The 14,324-nt window shown below is 41.2% G+C and overlaps 1 protein-coding gene across 2 annotated transcripts in view; it reads left to right on the forward strand.

Annotated features, from left to right (window-relative positions):
• Positions 1 to 14,324, forward strand: part of pld1a (phospholipase D1a) — a 45,370-nt gene that overhangs the window by 12,232 nt on the left and 18,814 nt on the right. For both annotated transcript variants that reach the window (XM_061744255.1, XM_061744254.1), the window contains exons 2-11: positions 371 to 574; positions 1,831 to 2,000; positions 2,151 to 2,293; positions 4,441 to 4,552; positions 4,799 to 4,864; positions 6,911 to 6,969; positions 7,131 to 7,223; positions 9,757 to 9,909; positions 10,064 to 10,213; positions 12,127 to 12,210. In XM_061744255.1, the coding sequence (XP_061600239.1) occupies positions 403 to 574; positions 1,831 to 2,000; positions 2,151 to 2,293; positions 4,441 to 4,552; positions 4,799 to 4,864; positions 6,911 to 6,969; positions 7,131 to 7,223; positions 9,757 to 9,909; positions 10,064 to 10,213; positions 12,127 to 12,210 (1,202 nt within the window). In that variant the 5' untranslated portion in view covers positions 371 to 402. The remainder of the gene's footprint in view (positions 1 to 370; positions 575 to 1,830; positions 2,001 to 2,150; positions 2,294 to 4,440; positions 4,553 to 4,798; positions 4,865 to 6,910; positions 6,970 to 7,130; positions 7,224 to 9,756; positions 9,910 to 10,063; positions 10,214 to 12,126; positions 12,211 to 14,324) is intronic.

Genomic DNA, 14,324 nt, shown 5'->3' on the forward strand with positions numbered 1-14,324 from the left:
AAAGATAAAAAATAACCGTCCGATTGTATGAATGAACCATTTTATGTTATGATTTAATGTAATAATACCTACTTCTTATCAACCTTGACTTTAACGTTGATCAGATTTGGAGAAATTACTATAAAACATATAAACTATGTTACCTGATTTAAAGTGAAACTGTTTCTTGTCATTTTCAAAATGTTGCTGTTTACATCATATTTGGTTAAAAAAACAAAAACTTGAGCAGCTGTAGTTATGACTCAATGTGAAAGTAAGAACATGGTCACTAGAAGGCTTCACGTGGAGTGACTGGTCCTCGCTGTGGGAACGTACAGTCAGGAAAGAATCACCAGCTAGTTTATGTGACCATGATCTCCTCCCTCTTTAGGTGTGCCCTGCTCTGGGGTCAGACTGTGAAGCATGCTTGGTAAGACTCAGCCAACTACAAGTAACCTCAACTTGGTGAAATCTGAAGTTGCTGATATGTCAGACGTACACGACGGCCTCAAGATGACCGACCTTGTGGAAAGCCTGGATGCCAGGGAGCTGGACATAGGGGAGGGAGAGGATATCGACGATGGAAACTACTTAGGTGAGTGTGTGCTTCCTCACTCTCTACTGATGTCATAGTCCTGGGAGTTAGAGTTTGGGTTTATTTGATGGTTTCTGTTTTGGTTGTTGGAGTTCTTGTGCTGCTTTGGTATTCTACTTCTTAATTTCTCATTCTGTTTTGAAAGTGCTTTCTGGTCATCTTGCCTGTCATCACCTGTGTCTTGTTAGCCTCTAACTGTGTGTGTCGATCTATATAGTCATGCTTTCCTTTGCTTTCTTTGCTAGTCCATCCTCTATCCATTTGTAAGAGTATATGTTACAAATGACCTCAAATGTTATTGTCATCTGTTTGTTGTTTTTCTGCCTGTTTTTCTTTTTTGCTTTTTTTTGAGTTGCTTGCCCATATGATTCGGTTATCCTGCTTTAGCTGTGTTTTAATGTTAGTAAAAGAGCTTTATTAATACAGGTGCCTTCCAATCCCCTGAATTTGGGTCCTCTACCCATGATGCGTCAAACTTGAGAATATCAGGAAAGCAGGGCATTAGAAAACACTGACAAATGCTCAAAGGCTGAAGATACAGGTGTTGACATTCAGGAAAAAAGAGGCCAGAGGAAGTCATGAAGCAGAGGGGGGGGAAAATCCCTTCCAGGATAAAACAGGAAATTAAATGAAAAACAGATTAAAAAAGAAAAAATCCGTTGTATTCATTTAAAACAACAATAATCTAATAAAAAACAGCACATCGAAATGAACACTAAAACGTAACTATACGGGAAAACGGAATCAAACACAAAATCAAAATCCATGAATGTTGAAACATTTTCTTTAATAATCTTTTTTTTGTTGCATTCCTATATACTGTACCACATATATGGTGTGGCATACAGTATATACCACAAATATCAAATATCGAGCCTACCAGCAGTTGTCCAGGATCTCTGCAAGAAGAGTTGACCTTAGTGGGCTTACGCTGTCTGAGCGTATGGAAAGTGGAGGAAAGAGTGGCGATTCCACTGAATGCATTGAACTTCCAACCTGCAATCGAACGCTGCATAAGTATGAGGGTGGATGCTTCCTTTACATAATTCAGATCTCACAAGCTTTACTGGAGAATAAAAGGCGGCAGCATTGGCTCTTAAACTAAAAACTCAAGGATCTCGGAGATCTTGAACAGAGGCCCACTTGTCAGAGATGCAACCTACTCACTTTAAAGCAGCCTGAGTAACTCCTACACATGCAAGGAAACAAACAAGAGCAGGATCAGACTAACCACTCTCTAACTCCTTCTGTGCTAGGGGACTGTCGTATCCCATTTTCTGCAGTGTACGCCACGGTGGGCTTTAAGGAAGCCAATGCTAAAACCTACCTGCCCACTGTCCCCATCACTGCCCGGATCCTGGAGGTGGAGCGGTTCACCGCGGCACAGGACCGCTTCAACTCGTCCCACCACAGGAGCGTCAACAAAGTACTGCGCACTCACCCATCTCATTACAGTTGATATACATACCTGGCTTTCATTTTCATATGTGTTACAAATGATCCTAAATGTTACTGTCATCTGCTCAGAAATAAACAACCTTTCTGTAAGAAAAACTAACCCAGTGTGTGTCTGCAGTCTCTGCCAGCGGTGTTTAAGATCGAAATGAAGCACGGGGAGTTTACCTGGTTGGTCAAGCGGAAGGAGAAACACTTCATAGAGCTGCACAGAGAACTGCGAACGTACAAGACCTTCATGAGGATACCACTGCCATCACGCAGGTGTGCAGCTTCGAAAAGATACACAACACATGGACAAACACCAATGAACACTATTTTACATCTTTATCGGAAATGTATTTATTTTTGACATATTGAAGCAACTCCTCCATCGGGAAAGGGTGGCATGCCTTCTCCGGGTGGGTGGGGAAGTCCTGCCTCAGCTGGAGGAGTTAAGGTATCTTGGGATCTTGTTCACGAGTGAGGGAACGATGGAGCGGGAGATTGACAGACGGATCGGTGCAGCGTGCGCAGTTATGCGGTCGATGTACCGGACCGTCGTGGTGAAGAAGGAGCTGAGTCGAAAGGTGAAGCTCTCGATTTACGTCAATCTACGCACCTACCCTCACCTATGGTCATGAACTTTGGGTAGTGACCGAAAGGACAAGATCGCGGATACAAGCGGCCGAGATGAGTTTCCTCCGCAGGGTGGCTGGACGCTCCCTTAGAGATAGGGTGAGGAGTTCGGTCACCCGGGAGGAGCTCGGAGTCGAGCCGCTACTCCTCCACATTGAGAGGAGTCAGCTGAGGTGGCTTGGGCATCTGTACCGGATGCCTCCTGGACGCCTCCCTAGGGAGGTGTTCCAGGCATGTCCCTCCTCCCTAGGGAGGTGTTCCAGGCATGTCCCACCGGGAGGAGACCCCGGGGAAGACCCAGGACACGCTGGAGAGACTACCGTATTTTCTGGACTATAAGCCGCTACTTTTTTCATAGGTTTTCAACCATGCGGCTTATACAAAGGTGCGGCTATTCTGTGGATTTTTCTTCCACCACTAGGGGCGCTCTAACCGGAATTGGAATCAAAACTAAGACAAAATAAATGCAAAGAAGAATATGCTACTTCTTCTTTAGCAGATAGAAGTAGCTGGAAGCAGATTTCAAACAGATAAATAGATAAATAAATAGCGGTTATTTTCTCTTGGTTCTGTCCCGTTTTAATCAGCAAAGTTGCTGCCGTGTTAAAAGACACTGTTAGGAAAGGATCTATTTAGGTACAAACATGTACATCATTTACAGTTCAGAATCCTTCTGTACATGTAAATATCTAATCTAACAACATAAATATCTGAGGCTTGCATATCTTTTTTTTTTTTTTTAAATAGAGCAGATGCGGCTTATATACAGGTGCGGCTTGTATATCTTTTTTTTTTTATTATTTTTTAAAATAGAGCGGATGCGGCTTATATACAGGTGCGGCTTATAGTCCAGAAAATACGGTATGTCTCTCGGCTGGCCTGGGAACGCCTCGGACTCCCCTCGGAAGAGCTGGAGGAAGTGTCTGGGGGTGAAGGAAGTCCGAGACTGCTTCCCCCGCGACCTGGGAACGGATAAGCGGAAAAAGATATTGAAGCAACTCAGATACCGCTATTGCAGCTTCATGTGTCATGCAAATGCAAATCAAGGCCTGGACACGCAGGTCCCCCCAAAAAACCCACTGCTACTATCGAGAAATGATAGTAGACGAAGAGAAAAGTATCAACCAAAGACCCCCCATGTGGATTGTATTTATTTTATTGTGATGTTGTTTCAATGTTAGACTTTATTTCATCCCAACTCACTTCAGTATTATAGTTTGCACCAAAGGGCCGGTTGCACAGCAGCTATTTAAGTATTGTTTTAAAAAAAATCATATTTGCCACTGATTTTAATTATAAAATAGAGGCTCAACCATTACTTTCATATGAACGCTGTTTGCATTATGTTTACTTTTCCTCCATTACTTTTAAGTCATCATGAAGACTTCATCTTGTGTTCTTAAAAGCGATGTGGGTGTAAGATGTATTTCTGAAACTGCTCATTTTCCACGCAAAGAACAGCTTCCAAAATAGAACATAATAGCTTTGATGGTTTCAGATTAACAAAATGTCCTCATTGGATGCACAATAACATCGCAGTGAATGTGTCTAACGTCAGTGTGCTCAAGCATTAACATTTGACTTTCAAAACATCTGCTGAGAGGAAGCTAGACAGAAAATTGTATTTTTATTTCTGAGCAGCCACCGAAATGTTTTTTTTTTCTTTTCCTCCCATCTCCTATCCATAGAACCCTAAATTTATATGCGCGGTGGTTTGTAGAAGTACTCAACCGAAAATCCTCTTCGCATGGCATATAGTTTTTCATTTAGATTTTTAATTTCCTTGCTTGCAGCCACACAGTGAGGAGGAAGACGGTGAGGAAGAGCGAGGTGAGGGAGATGCCATCCCTGCCCAGGGGGGGAGGAGATGAGCTGGTGCGAGACGAGCAGGTCTCCAGCAGGAGGGTACGTCGCAGCACTTTCATTGCAACTGGTTGCCAAACTAATTGTGTCCACATCTTGGTTTTTATTGCACAGAGCTCTTCGTGCACTCTTTTGTTGCCATGGCACTTCACTCCATGCCAGCATGATTTCTCTGAACCTCAGTCTGATTGTGTTTTGCATCTGTGCATGCTGGTGTTCAGATAGAAAAACCTTACCATTAAAATACGCCCATATATATAGTTAAATATAGTGTATGTGTTTCTACAGAGACAATTAGAGGACTATTTGAACAAGCTGCTGAGGATGGCCTTGTATCGCAAATATCACCATACTGTGAGTAATTACACTAAGCAACGCACTTCACAACTTGCATATTGGACATTAATGCTTAATTTAAGCATCTTTCCATTTCTGCCAGCACCTGTATGAAAGTTTGCTCCTGTATGAAATGCATTGTAAAATCAAATGATTATAACGGTTTATTTCTACATGTTGAAGCGCTCTACCTCTGCAGTGGAAGGTAAAGAGCTGACCCTAATATCTGTCATTATTTATTACTGGTATTGTTTTAAGTTTATTTTTTGTTAAAATAATAAATACGACTGTAGAAAAATGGCCTTGTGTCACATAGATTTCGTAAATGGGCTTATATTTTTGTACTACTTCTGATTTGGTTGATACCTGAAGACGACTGCTGAGTGAGGCACATCCACATTCCTCATTGGAGTCCTGAGTGGGCACCCTTCCTTGACTGTGCCCACCTGATCTCCAGAGGGTTCATGGCATCACCTGACATTCCAGCTGCACCCCCCTAGATTCTGACCCCCTCTACATACTCGGCCACTGCTGCTTTGTGACCCAGGAGTCCCTCTTTTCAATCCAAATCCAGTGACTCACCCTCTCAGTAGTGTCAGCAATCGTGTTGTTCTTGGGACCTGTAATGTCAATGTCAATTTTATTTATATAGCACATTTAAAAACGACCGAGGTCGACCAAAGTGCTGTACAGTATACAATAAAAATGAAACAATACCAAAAGAAAATAGAGTACAAAGTGTAGAAACAATAAAATCACTAACATGCTAGAATGATCAATAAAATAGTAATAAAAAATAGAAAATAGACGGCAAAGAACAGACACACAAAGTGCACAATCACTTCTCACAGATGTAGGCAACCATTTACCGTACACCAAAAGCCAAAGAAAATAAATACGTTTTCAAAGAAGACTTAAAAACCTCTAGGGTCTGAGCAGATCTAATATTTAGTGGCAAGCTATTCCACAGCTTAGGGGCAGCCACCGCAAAAAATTGTAAATTGTTATATTTTACACTTGGTCATTTTTATCAGATAAAAACCATTCCAAAGTGTAGAATTTGTGGTTTGCAATGTTGCAGTGAAGAAACTTTGAACAGTTCTGGATTATTCTCCATGTTTTTGGGCATTATGCATTGCATCACTTCATACCAACTCTCAAGCACGGCAGTGGAGGGGTGATGATATGGGCTTGTTTGGCAGCAACAAAACCTGCACCCCTTTACTGTCATTGAGTTGAGATTTGAGTCAAATGTGAGGACATCCGTCCAACAGCTAGTGCTTGCCTCAAAAGGGTCAGGCAACAGGACAATGATGGCAAACACACCGGCAAACCCGCAGTAGGACGGCTGTAAAATAAATTAATCATTCCGGTGCTCCTGCCCAGTCAAAGTTCAGGCTTCAGCTTGGTTAAGTGCTGTGATGTGCAGAGCTGTGCAGCAACAAATGCACACAAATCAATGATCTGAAGCAAAGTTTTAATGAACATGCCAAAATTCATCCACAACAACATAACAGAGCAATACTTTCATACAGAAACCTTACCTTTAAGTTATTGGTGTTGTGGAGTGGTGGTTCTACAAGTCATTTGTCGTCTTTTTACCACATACTACTTCTGCATTGTGGCTTAGTTTTTGTTCAGCAAATAATAACACAGTGTAACATGGCATGTATTGTTCTTCTGAAGTTCAATTGACCTAATCTTAAGATCTGATAAAGGATTTTTATCATGTCCTGACACATGTACTGTGGGTTGAAAGTACGCTTTTCGGCCTTTATCACAGGACTGTATATTGTTTCACCTGTTTCACTTTTTATGGTCAAACGGGTATTTAAATAGTACCATTGCCACGGCAACATGCTTGCTGCACTCGTTGCATGCTTACATTAATACAAGGACACATTTTGACTCATTTAAAGCCACTGTTTCACATGAGTCACCGTGCCTCCAGGTGTGTGGCAGTGACAGCTGCCTGCTCACATTATGTATTTCACAATTCACGGTGTGTCAGTACAAGGATAATTGTGTGAGGTCTCTTGTTGTCTCTTATTTGTCTTTTCTCAGATGGAGTTCATTGACGTCAGCCAACTGTCGTTCATTCATGATTTGGGACCCAAAGGACTGTGAGCATTTTTTTTTTCTCCAAACATAATTTTCTTCTAGTCGTGCTTTTATAAGATCAAGTTTATCGTTCTTTACAAGGTAGTCCAATCTAGTACACATTCTTTGTTTAACGTCACAAATGAGGTTTTTAGAAGAAATATAATGGGTTTTTCTGTCACAGTGAAGGGATGATCTATAAGCGCTCAGGCGGACATCGTATCCCTGGACTGAACTGCTGCGGTCAGGGTCAGGCCTGCTATCGCTGGTCCAAACGGTGTGTGAATCATACTCTTTCTCTATTTTAGTCCCCTACTGTTTTAGTTGCCATGTGAACATAATCTGTGAGTGAATGAGTGAAATGTGTCCATGTCTTTGCTGAAATGAAGGCCCAAAGAAAGACGTAGATGCACAGTCGATGCAGAAAAGTGGTCAGGTGCCTAACGGGGACTATAATGGTATTCAAATACATTTCTGCAGGCATGTGTGCTCATTCCTTCTGTGGAGCATTGATAAGGTCTTTGGTCTTCCCTAAACTGTTACCAAAAAGTTGAAGCATTCATTGTCCAAAATGTCTTGTAATGCTGAAAGAAAACCTCATAACATTATCCTTCCTTGACCAACCTCACAGGAAGAACAGTTTAGTTAGGCTGATAATAACATTCCTTTGGGGTCTGTTGAACCCAGACTTGCCCATCTGCCTGCCAAACGGAGAAACATTATTGGTTACCCCACAGAGCATTTCTCCTGGCCTTGTTGTGCTGACCCTATGCTGTCAAAACCGTTCAGATACAGCCAGATCATTAAAACATTATCCCTGCTTTACATTCCACAGTCAGCTGTTTGTGATATTATTAGAAACCGGAGATGTTTAAGACCAACAGCAGCTCAGCCACATAGGCTACTGGAGGACCACGTAAAGTTATGGAGCAGGGTCAGAGAAGTCCCGCTGAGATGCATGGTGCATAGAAGACAACAACGCACTGCTGCTTCAGCAGCTGTAGAGTTCCAGGACTTTCCCCGGCTAAAGCTTGACTCACATCACCAAGCCCAATGCTTGGCGTTGGGTGGGGTGTTGTAGAGCGACCTGACACTGGCCAGGGCCCAAAACACTCTGCACCCGACCATTATGGCCTCTCCTGCAGGTATTGAGCCCTGAGGTGGGTACACCCACGTAGCTTGTCTGGGCTTGTTCCGGCGTATCCCAGCTGCACTCCACATGTGAAGACCCGGTGTCGTGCCAAAAAGTGATTGCCTGCCAGAATCGGATTTGTCCCCTGAAAATGGGTCTTTTTACCTGCCAAAAATTGATTGAAGGCCAAATACAGTTAATGAAAGGTTGTTTCTACCTAAATATGATTTGATCTCATTCTTGAGCTTTATAATATAAACACTAGAGCTCACAGGATTGCTTTTAACTCTTTTAAAGGACCATTACAACACAAAATAGGCATTTTCACCTCCCAAAAATTGATTGAAGGCCAAATACAGTTAAAGAAAAGTTGTTTCTGCCTAAATATGACTTGATCTCATTCTTGAGCTTCATAATGAAATTTTCATGAAAATCTGACGTTTTAGCGCTATCGCTCAACGGGCTGCTGTGCGTTGTAAATAATAATAAAATATTATAATAATAATATTATATTATTAGTAATAATAAAAGTAGTACTCCTGCTCCCGCGGCCAGAAATCAGATTCTGGCAGGCAATCACTTTTTGGCATGACACCGGCTCACCAACAAGCCCCTCCCCCTTCTGCTATCCATAAAAGTCAGTTGAATCATGATTAGTCCCCTGTGTGTGTGTTTTTTTTTTTTTTTTTTTAATCATCAAGAGGAGCCAATTGAGCTGTTTTGGGCATCCAGTTGGGAAACCAGCTGGATACATCCATGGGGAAGATTTTCAAGCATGTATTACTTCAAAAAATGCACTGACACAGACCCAGGAGACACTGGAAAGATGACATTTCTCAGCTTGGAGTGCCTTGGTGTACTTCTGAAAGAGCTGGAGATGGTGGCTGGGAGAGGGAAGCCTGGGTTCTCTCCCGCAACCAGTCACTCTTACATTCATAGACTCCATGGGAGTGGTGGCCTACTGGGCTTGGGCCTGGAGGACCCGGGTTCAAGTTCCTGGGTTGGCAACAGAGGTGAACCCCTGTAGGCCCCTGAGCAAGGCCTTTAACCCTCCAACTTTTCCTGCTGGGCTCCAGAAAAAATGGCAGCTCACTGCTCCTAGTGAACTAGTTATGGGTTAAAAGCAGAAGACTTATTTCAGTTCGTTTCTTGAGATATATACTGTCAAAAATATGTTTATATTATTAGTATTATTATTATTGTAATAGATTTTGTGGTTTCAAAAAGGATACTGTAGGATTTTGTCATAAATTGGGTGTCCAGAAGCGTGATCATCTATTAGATACAGTACGAACATGATAGTGAGAAGAAATTGGTCATAGTTTTGATTGTCTGAACGCTTAACCAAATCATTTAACTAATACAATCAATGATTCACCTCTCTTAACATTGGAATGATTGTTCTTATCTCTTGCTCTTTCTCCAAGCCAAATTATTATGTCACAGGTTTATTTCACCAAGACTCACACACACAAACACACAAAGAGGAAAAAAAGATCCCACACGTTTGAAACGCTTGGCCCGTCCTCCTACATCCTCATGACGGCTTTCTTCCTACAGTCCTTAAAATGAGAAATAAAAGAGGAATAGTTCTCAAAATTTTTGTTGCGGCACAATAATATGAAATGATCATGGTGATGATGATGACACTTGTGTCACGTTGTGTTGTTGTGTGCAGCTGGCTCGTGGTGAAGGACTCATTCCTGCTCTACATGAAGCCAGATTCAGGAGCAATCTCCTTCGTCCTGCTGGTGGATAAAGAGTTCAGCATCAGGATGGACTCCAAAGACACAGAGACCAAACATGGAGTCCGCGTTGATAGTCTTTCCAGGTTATTTATATTAACTTGTAATAATACAGAATCCCAGCTAATGACCACATATGAAGTCAAGCATTACAGTGATTTATATATATATATTTTTTCTCTGAAATAACCCAATGTATCTGTGTGTGTCTGTTTGTTTCTATGTATATACTGCTGGCAGGACCCTTGTTTTCAAGTGCATCAGCTACAGACATGCACGCTGGTGGGGTCAGAGCGTTGAGAGCTTTGTGAGGAGTCATGGGAAGGCTTTTCTCAGAGATCATCGCTTTGGCTCATTCGCGCAGGAGCAGGAAAACATCCCTGCGAAATGGTAAGAACATCTGGAGAAACGACAAATGCAAATTAAAATCCAAACGAATAATGCTTTCTCAACCCCCAGAGGGGAAGTGTGTTTTAAGTGTAAAGTGAATACGTTGGAAAAACAAAAATAAAATTAGTTAAGAAACTGTAGAAATAATGCAAATGTAACAGAAAGGTAGGTGTAGTAAAAACCTCCAGAGATTTACACACGCTGGGATGTTGTTTTTGTTGCCTGGCAACAACTGAGCTGTTGATACTACATGCAGTGGGGGCAGTTAAGACATATGAACTCTCTCAGTAGAAAACAGCCAGATGGTTCAGTATCTGGGATGCAGGGACGCTCCTTCACACCAAGTTCAGGATTACTCCATCCTGAACGATGGATGGTTACCGAATAGTGCAGTCCCTCTTTTTTGTCCGAGAGAAATTCGTATTGTAATAACCAAATCCAGAGGGGGTGAAGGGGAGATTATAAAGGTAATATGAATGTAAAGATCAAATTCAATCAAATATTAGTCCTGGTGCTCTATTTGCTGTCACTGTGTAGTCGTATGAAAGCTGGCTGGATGAGTATTAGAGCCCAAAATATGTTCCTTCATCTAATTCATGGTGAAACACATCAGACTTGATTCCTGACAATTCCATATTGTTTTCACCAGCTTGTGGCTCTACCGCTTTATATATCTGGCATTAAAAAAAGGTCTGCATAAACATTTGGAGGAATAATTGGTTTAAACGTTGTGTACCGAGCAGAAAGACATTTAATTGGTTGTTTATTGGTATGACAAAGGTACGTTGGAAACACCCACAGTCAAGTGTTGCTGCAACTTGAATTCAACTAGACTTAATTTAAAAAGCTCAGTTAGCTATTCCTATAGGTAAACAGCTTTCTTGTTGTCATGGTTACTCATCTTAACAGCTGTTGAAACAGATACAAGTTAACAGTGCAGCATCAAAACCAGCACTGAAAAATGTTCAAATTATGTGGAAAAAAAATAAAAATGACTAGAAAACAGAAGAACGGAACATGACCAGAACTATTGCCAAACGGCTGCCACCAATGTGGTGGTGTCGTAGAATTATTAATAAAAATGGTCAAAGTATTTTATTTGACGTTATTAGAAATATTCAGTGTTTGTCTTGATTGTATAACTAAACTGTCTTGATCAACTTTTGGGACTTGTGTTAACATCTGATGATGTTTTACATCACATTTCTTAAGAAAATTATAATAGAGGTTTCAGAAACTGAAATCTCACAAACTTTAAAGCCCTCTTATGCTGTCTAGCATTTACACTGTGTCACATTGTGGATTTGTAGCTCAGCTGAGGCAACGCAAGTCTGTACAAGTGGTTTGGTAATTACATTCTTTTCAACAGAGACGTATTTGTGAACAAAATAAACAAAAAAATGATTTTCTGTGCCTCCCTGTGTTCATCTGTCACCGGTAACTATGGAAATATATGAGAAAACTGAGCAGTGAACACTCCATTTTGGCTGTGTTACCATTATTCATTTCTTTATTTGCATCCTCTCCCCCTCAGCTGGCAGATTCTTTGATTCAGTATCGTGCTTGTGATGAAATCATTAAATTCTCATGGTTTTCAGTTGCTAATGAGGAAAGAATCTTTAAAGAGAGTTATGTCATGATGACTGTTTGATGGGTGTGACCTTAGACGTGTGAGAGCATTAAACAGTCACAAGAGTGAGAGCGGTGAGCAGAAATGCACTTTTGTCACCTTTCACGTTACTTTTCTTCATTTTTCTTCCCTTCGGCTGAGAGTTTATGAGAGGTTTAGTGGCAAGCTACTCATCTGCTGTTTTGAGTTTCAAAGTGAAACATAATACCTGCTTGTGTGCATTTTTGTCTGTCTCTGTGTACATATCAACACAAATCATCTAACTATAACAATGACGCCGCAGGTACGTGAATGGAAAGACTTACATGGAGGACGTGGCGGACGCCCTGGAAGAGGCGAAAGAGGAGATCTTCATCACTGACTGGTGGTGAGTTTGTGTGCAGGATATGGAATTAGCGGAAGACCATTTTTAGGGCTAAAGTTTGAGAAATAATCTTTTTTTACTGAAATACAGCTAAATCCAGTCTAACTTACAGTATACTTTATCCAAGGAAACAAATATCTGTCTGACATTAAATAGCAGAAGGTAAAGACACATTTCTTCATGCAGTCTCTGTTTATTTCCTCAATCAGGAGCATAGTGTTTATCACAGGTACATTTATTTTGGTCTTCTGTTGAGGTATCTGATGCTATGGAGTCTAATTCTGGCAAAATTTCTGCACATGGAAAACACAAAAATGAACACAGAGATTGGCACCTGCAGTGAAGTATGCACGTGACAGTGCACGTGTTAATTGTGTGTATAATTCTGCAAACACAGGGCCTGGATTAGGGAACCATGGACCCTCCCTTTATGCATACATTTGATTACGTGATCACTCACCTATTCCATGAATATGTTACTCCACCTGGCTCTTGTGAAGCCTGCATGGCCATCAAGAGAGTTTTGTTTCCAAACCATCGAACATGCTTTTCATTCATGCAATTTTTCACGAGTACCGGTACTATTCTTGAAAATAATGAAATGCCATACACAAGTCCCAGATTAAATGGAAGCGGCACAGTTGTTGCAAGTTATAAGTTATTTTAAAACAATGCAGTGATTAGTTAGCTCTCAGGGCATTCGATTAAATCAAATTTAAATTTAATCTGATCAAATAGCTATTTTAAGCCTTTGACAAGATTAAAAAATGCAATTTTCTCGTAAATAACAGGGTAGGTAGGTAGGTAGCGTAACAAACAAACTATTATGAACTGTGGATCTGCTGTAACTCAAAAATTACATCCAAACATCTGTGTTTCCCACCGTTTTGTCAAGTTTGATAATCCTAGGCCATTTGAACGGGGCTTATTTGTATAAACAAGTGTATAAAAAGTACTGTTTGTGCAGGCATCTCCTTCCGGTGGCATTCAACTGTCAATAGAGGCAAAAGGTGGAGAGTTCATGGCCTATGCTTCCATCTGGATCAATACTTAGATATTTATGAAAAAAAAAAGAACGGGTTAGAAGCAGAGGCCATGAATTCTCCTCCTCCTTTTGCATCTATTGACTGTTATTTGTGCCACATCTGCATTAGATTTGGAGGGAGGCTCTAAAAACAGTCCTTTTTAGCTCAGATGGTTGAGCGGGCACACCACATAAAGAGGCTATCGCCCTCGTGGAGGCGCAGGAAACTGCTCAACAGGAGTTTTACTTTACGGCAACTTGATTATAAACCTCTGCTATTAAGTCACATTCTTACCATCCAATAACTGGAGCTGCTTTAACTCTGCATGTTTCCCTAAGTTAAAATCACAGAATAAATAGGCTTTTTTTAGATAATGTTGCACGTTTGTTTGATTATACGGGTTAAAAATACAGGTAGCACAGCGATTACTCGTAATTGCAGGATTCCGTTGTTACTTCCAGCTGGAGCGCTGGAATGGCCGGCATCGTTCTGCCAATGAATGACAGGAAAGTTCGCCCCCAGTAGCAGTTAATGTGGCACTTGCTGTCACTCAATGCATTATGCATTACCCATAAGTCTGTGCTGGCCAGAGAGCCGGGGACGTGGCACTGGCTGTAATTACAGCCTCAAACCGAGAATAGACGTTCAGTCTTCATATCTGTTTACACATCTGCTTCAACCCTTTTGTCTCTCTCGCTGTACTTTTCTCGATTTACTGTCTGACCTGTTTTTGTGTTTCCTCCACCTCAAAAATAGTTACTGTTCTCACACTGGCAGTCGGTCTTTATATTATTATACCCTCAAGGTACAATAACCAGTATTTGGTCAGTAAGCCAAATAGAAGAGATATCTTTTCCTGCCTCTGGCTGAATCTTACCAGTCTGCCTTGTTTGCTGCTTCTTCAATTGAATTTTTGGTTTTTTATTTTTTTATAATATGTTGTATTTCTCATAACTGACACAGTCATAATACCCCTGCCTCTGTAATTTTCAAATATAATAGTTTATGGCCCCATAACGACAAATACACACCTGTTTGACGAGGCTGAAATCCCAGTGTTGCGAGGCTGTAATCACCAGGCTTGTTAGAGGT

Source organism: Cololabis saira, chromosome 16, assembly GCF_033807715.1.
Source record: "Cololabis saira isolate AMF1-May2022 chromosome 16, fColSai1.1, whole genome shotgun sequence".
Taxonomy (NCBI): Eukaryota; Metazoa; Chordata; class Actinopteri; order Beloniformes; family Belonidae; genus Cololabis; species Cololabis saira.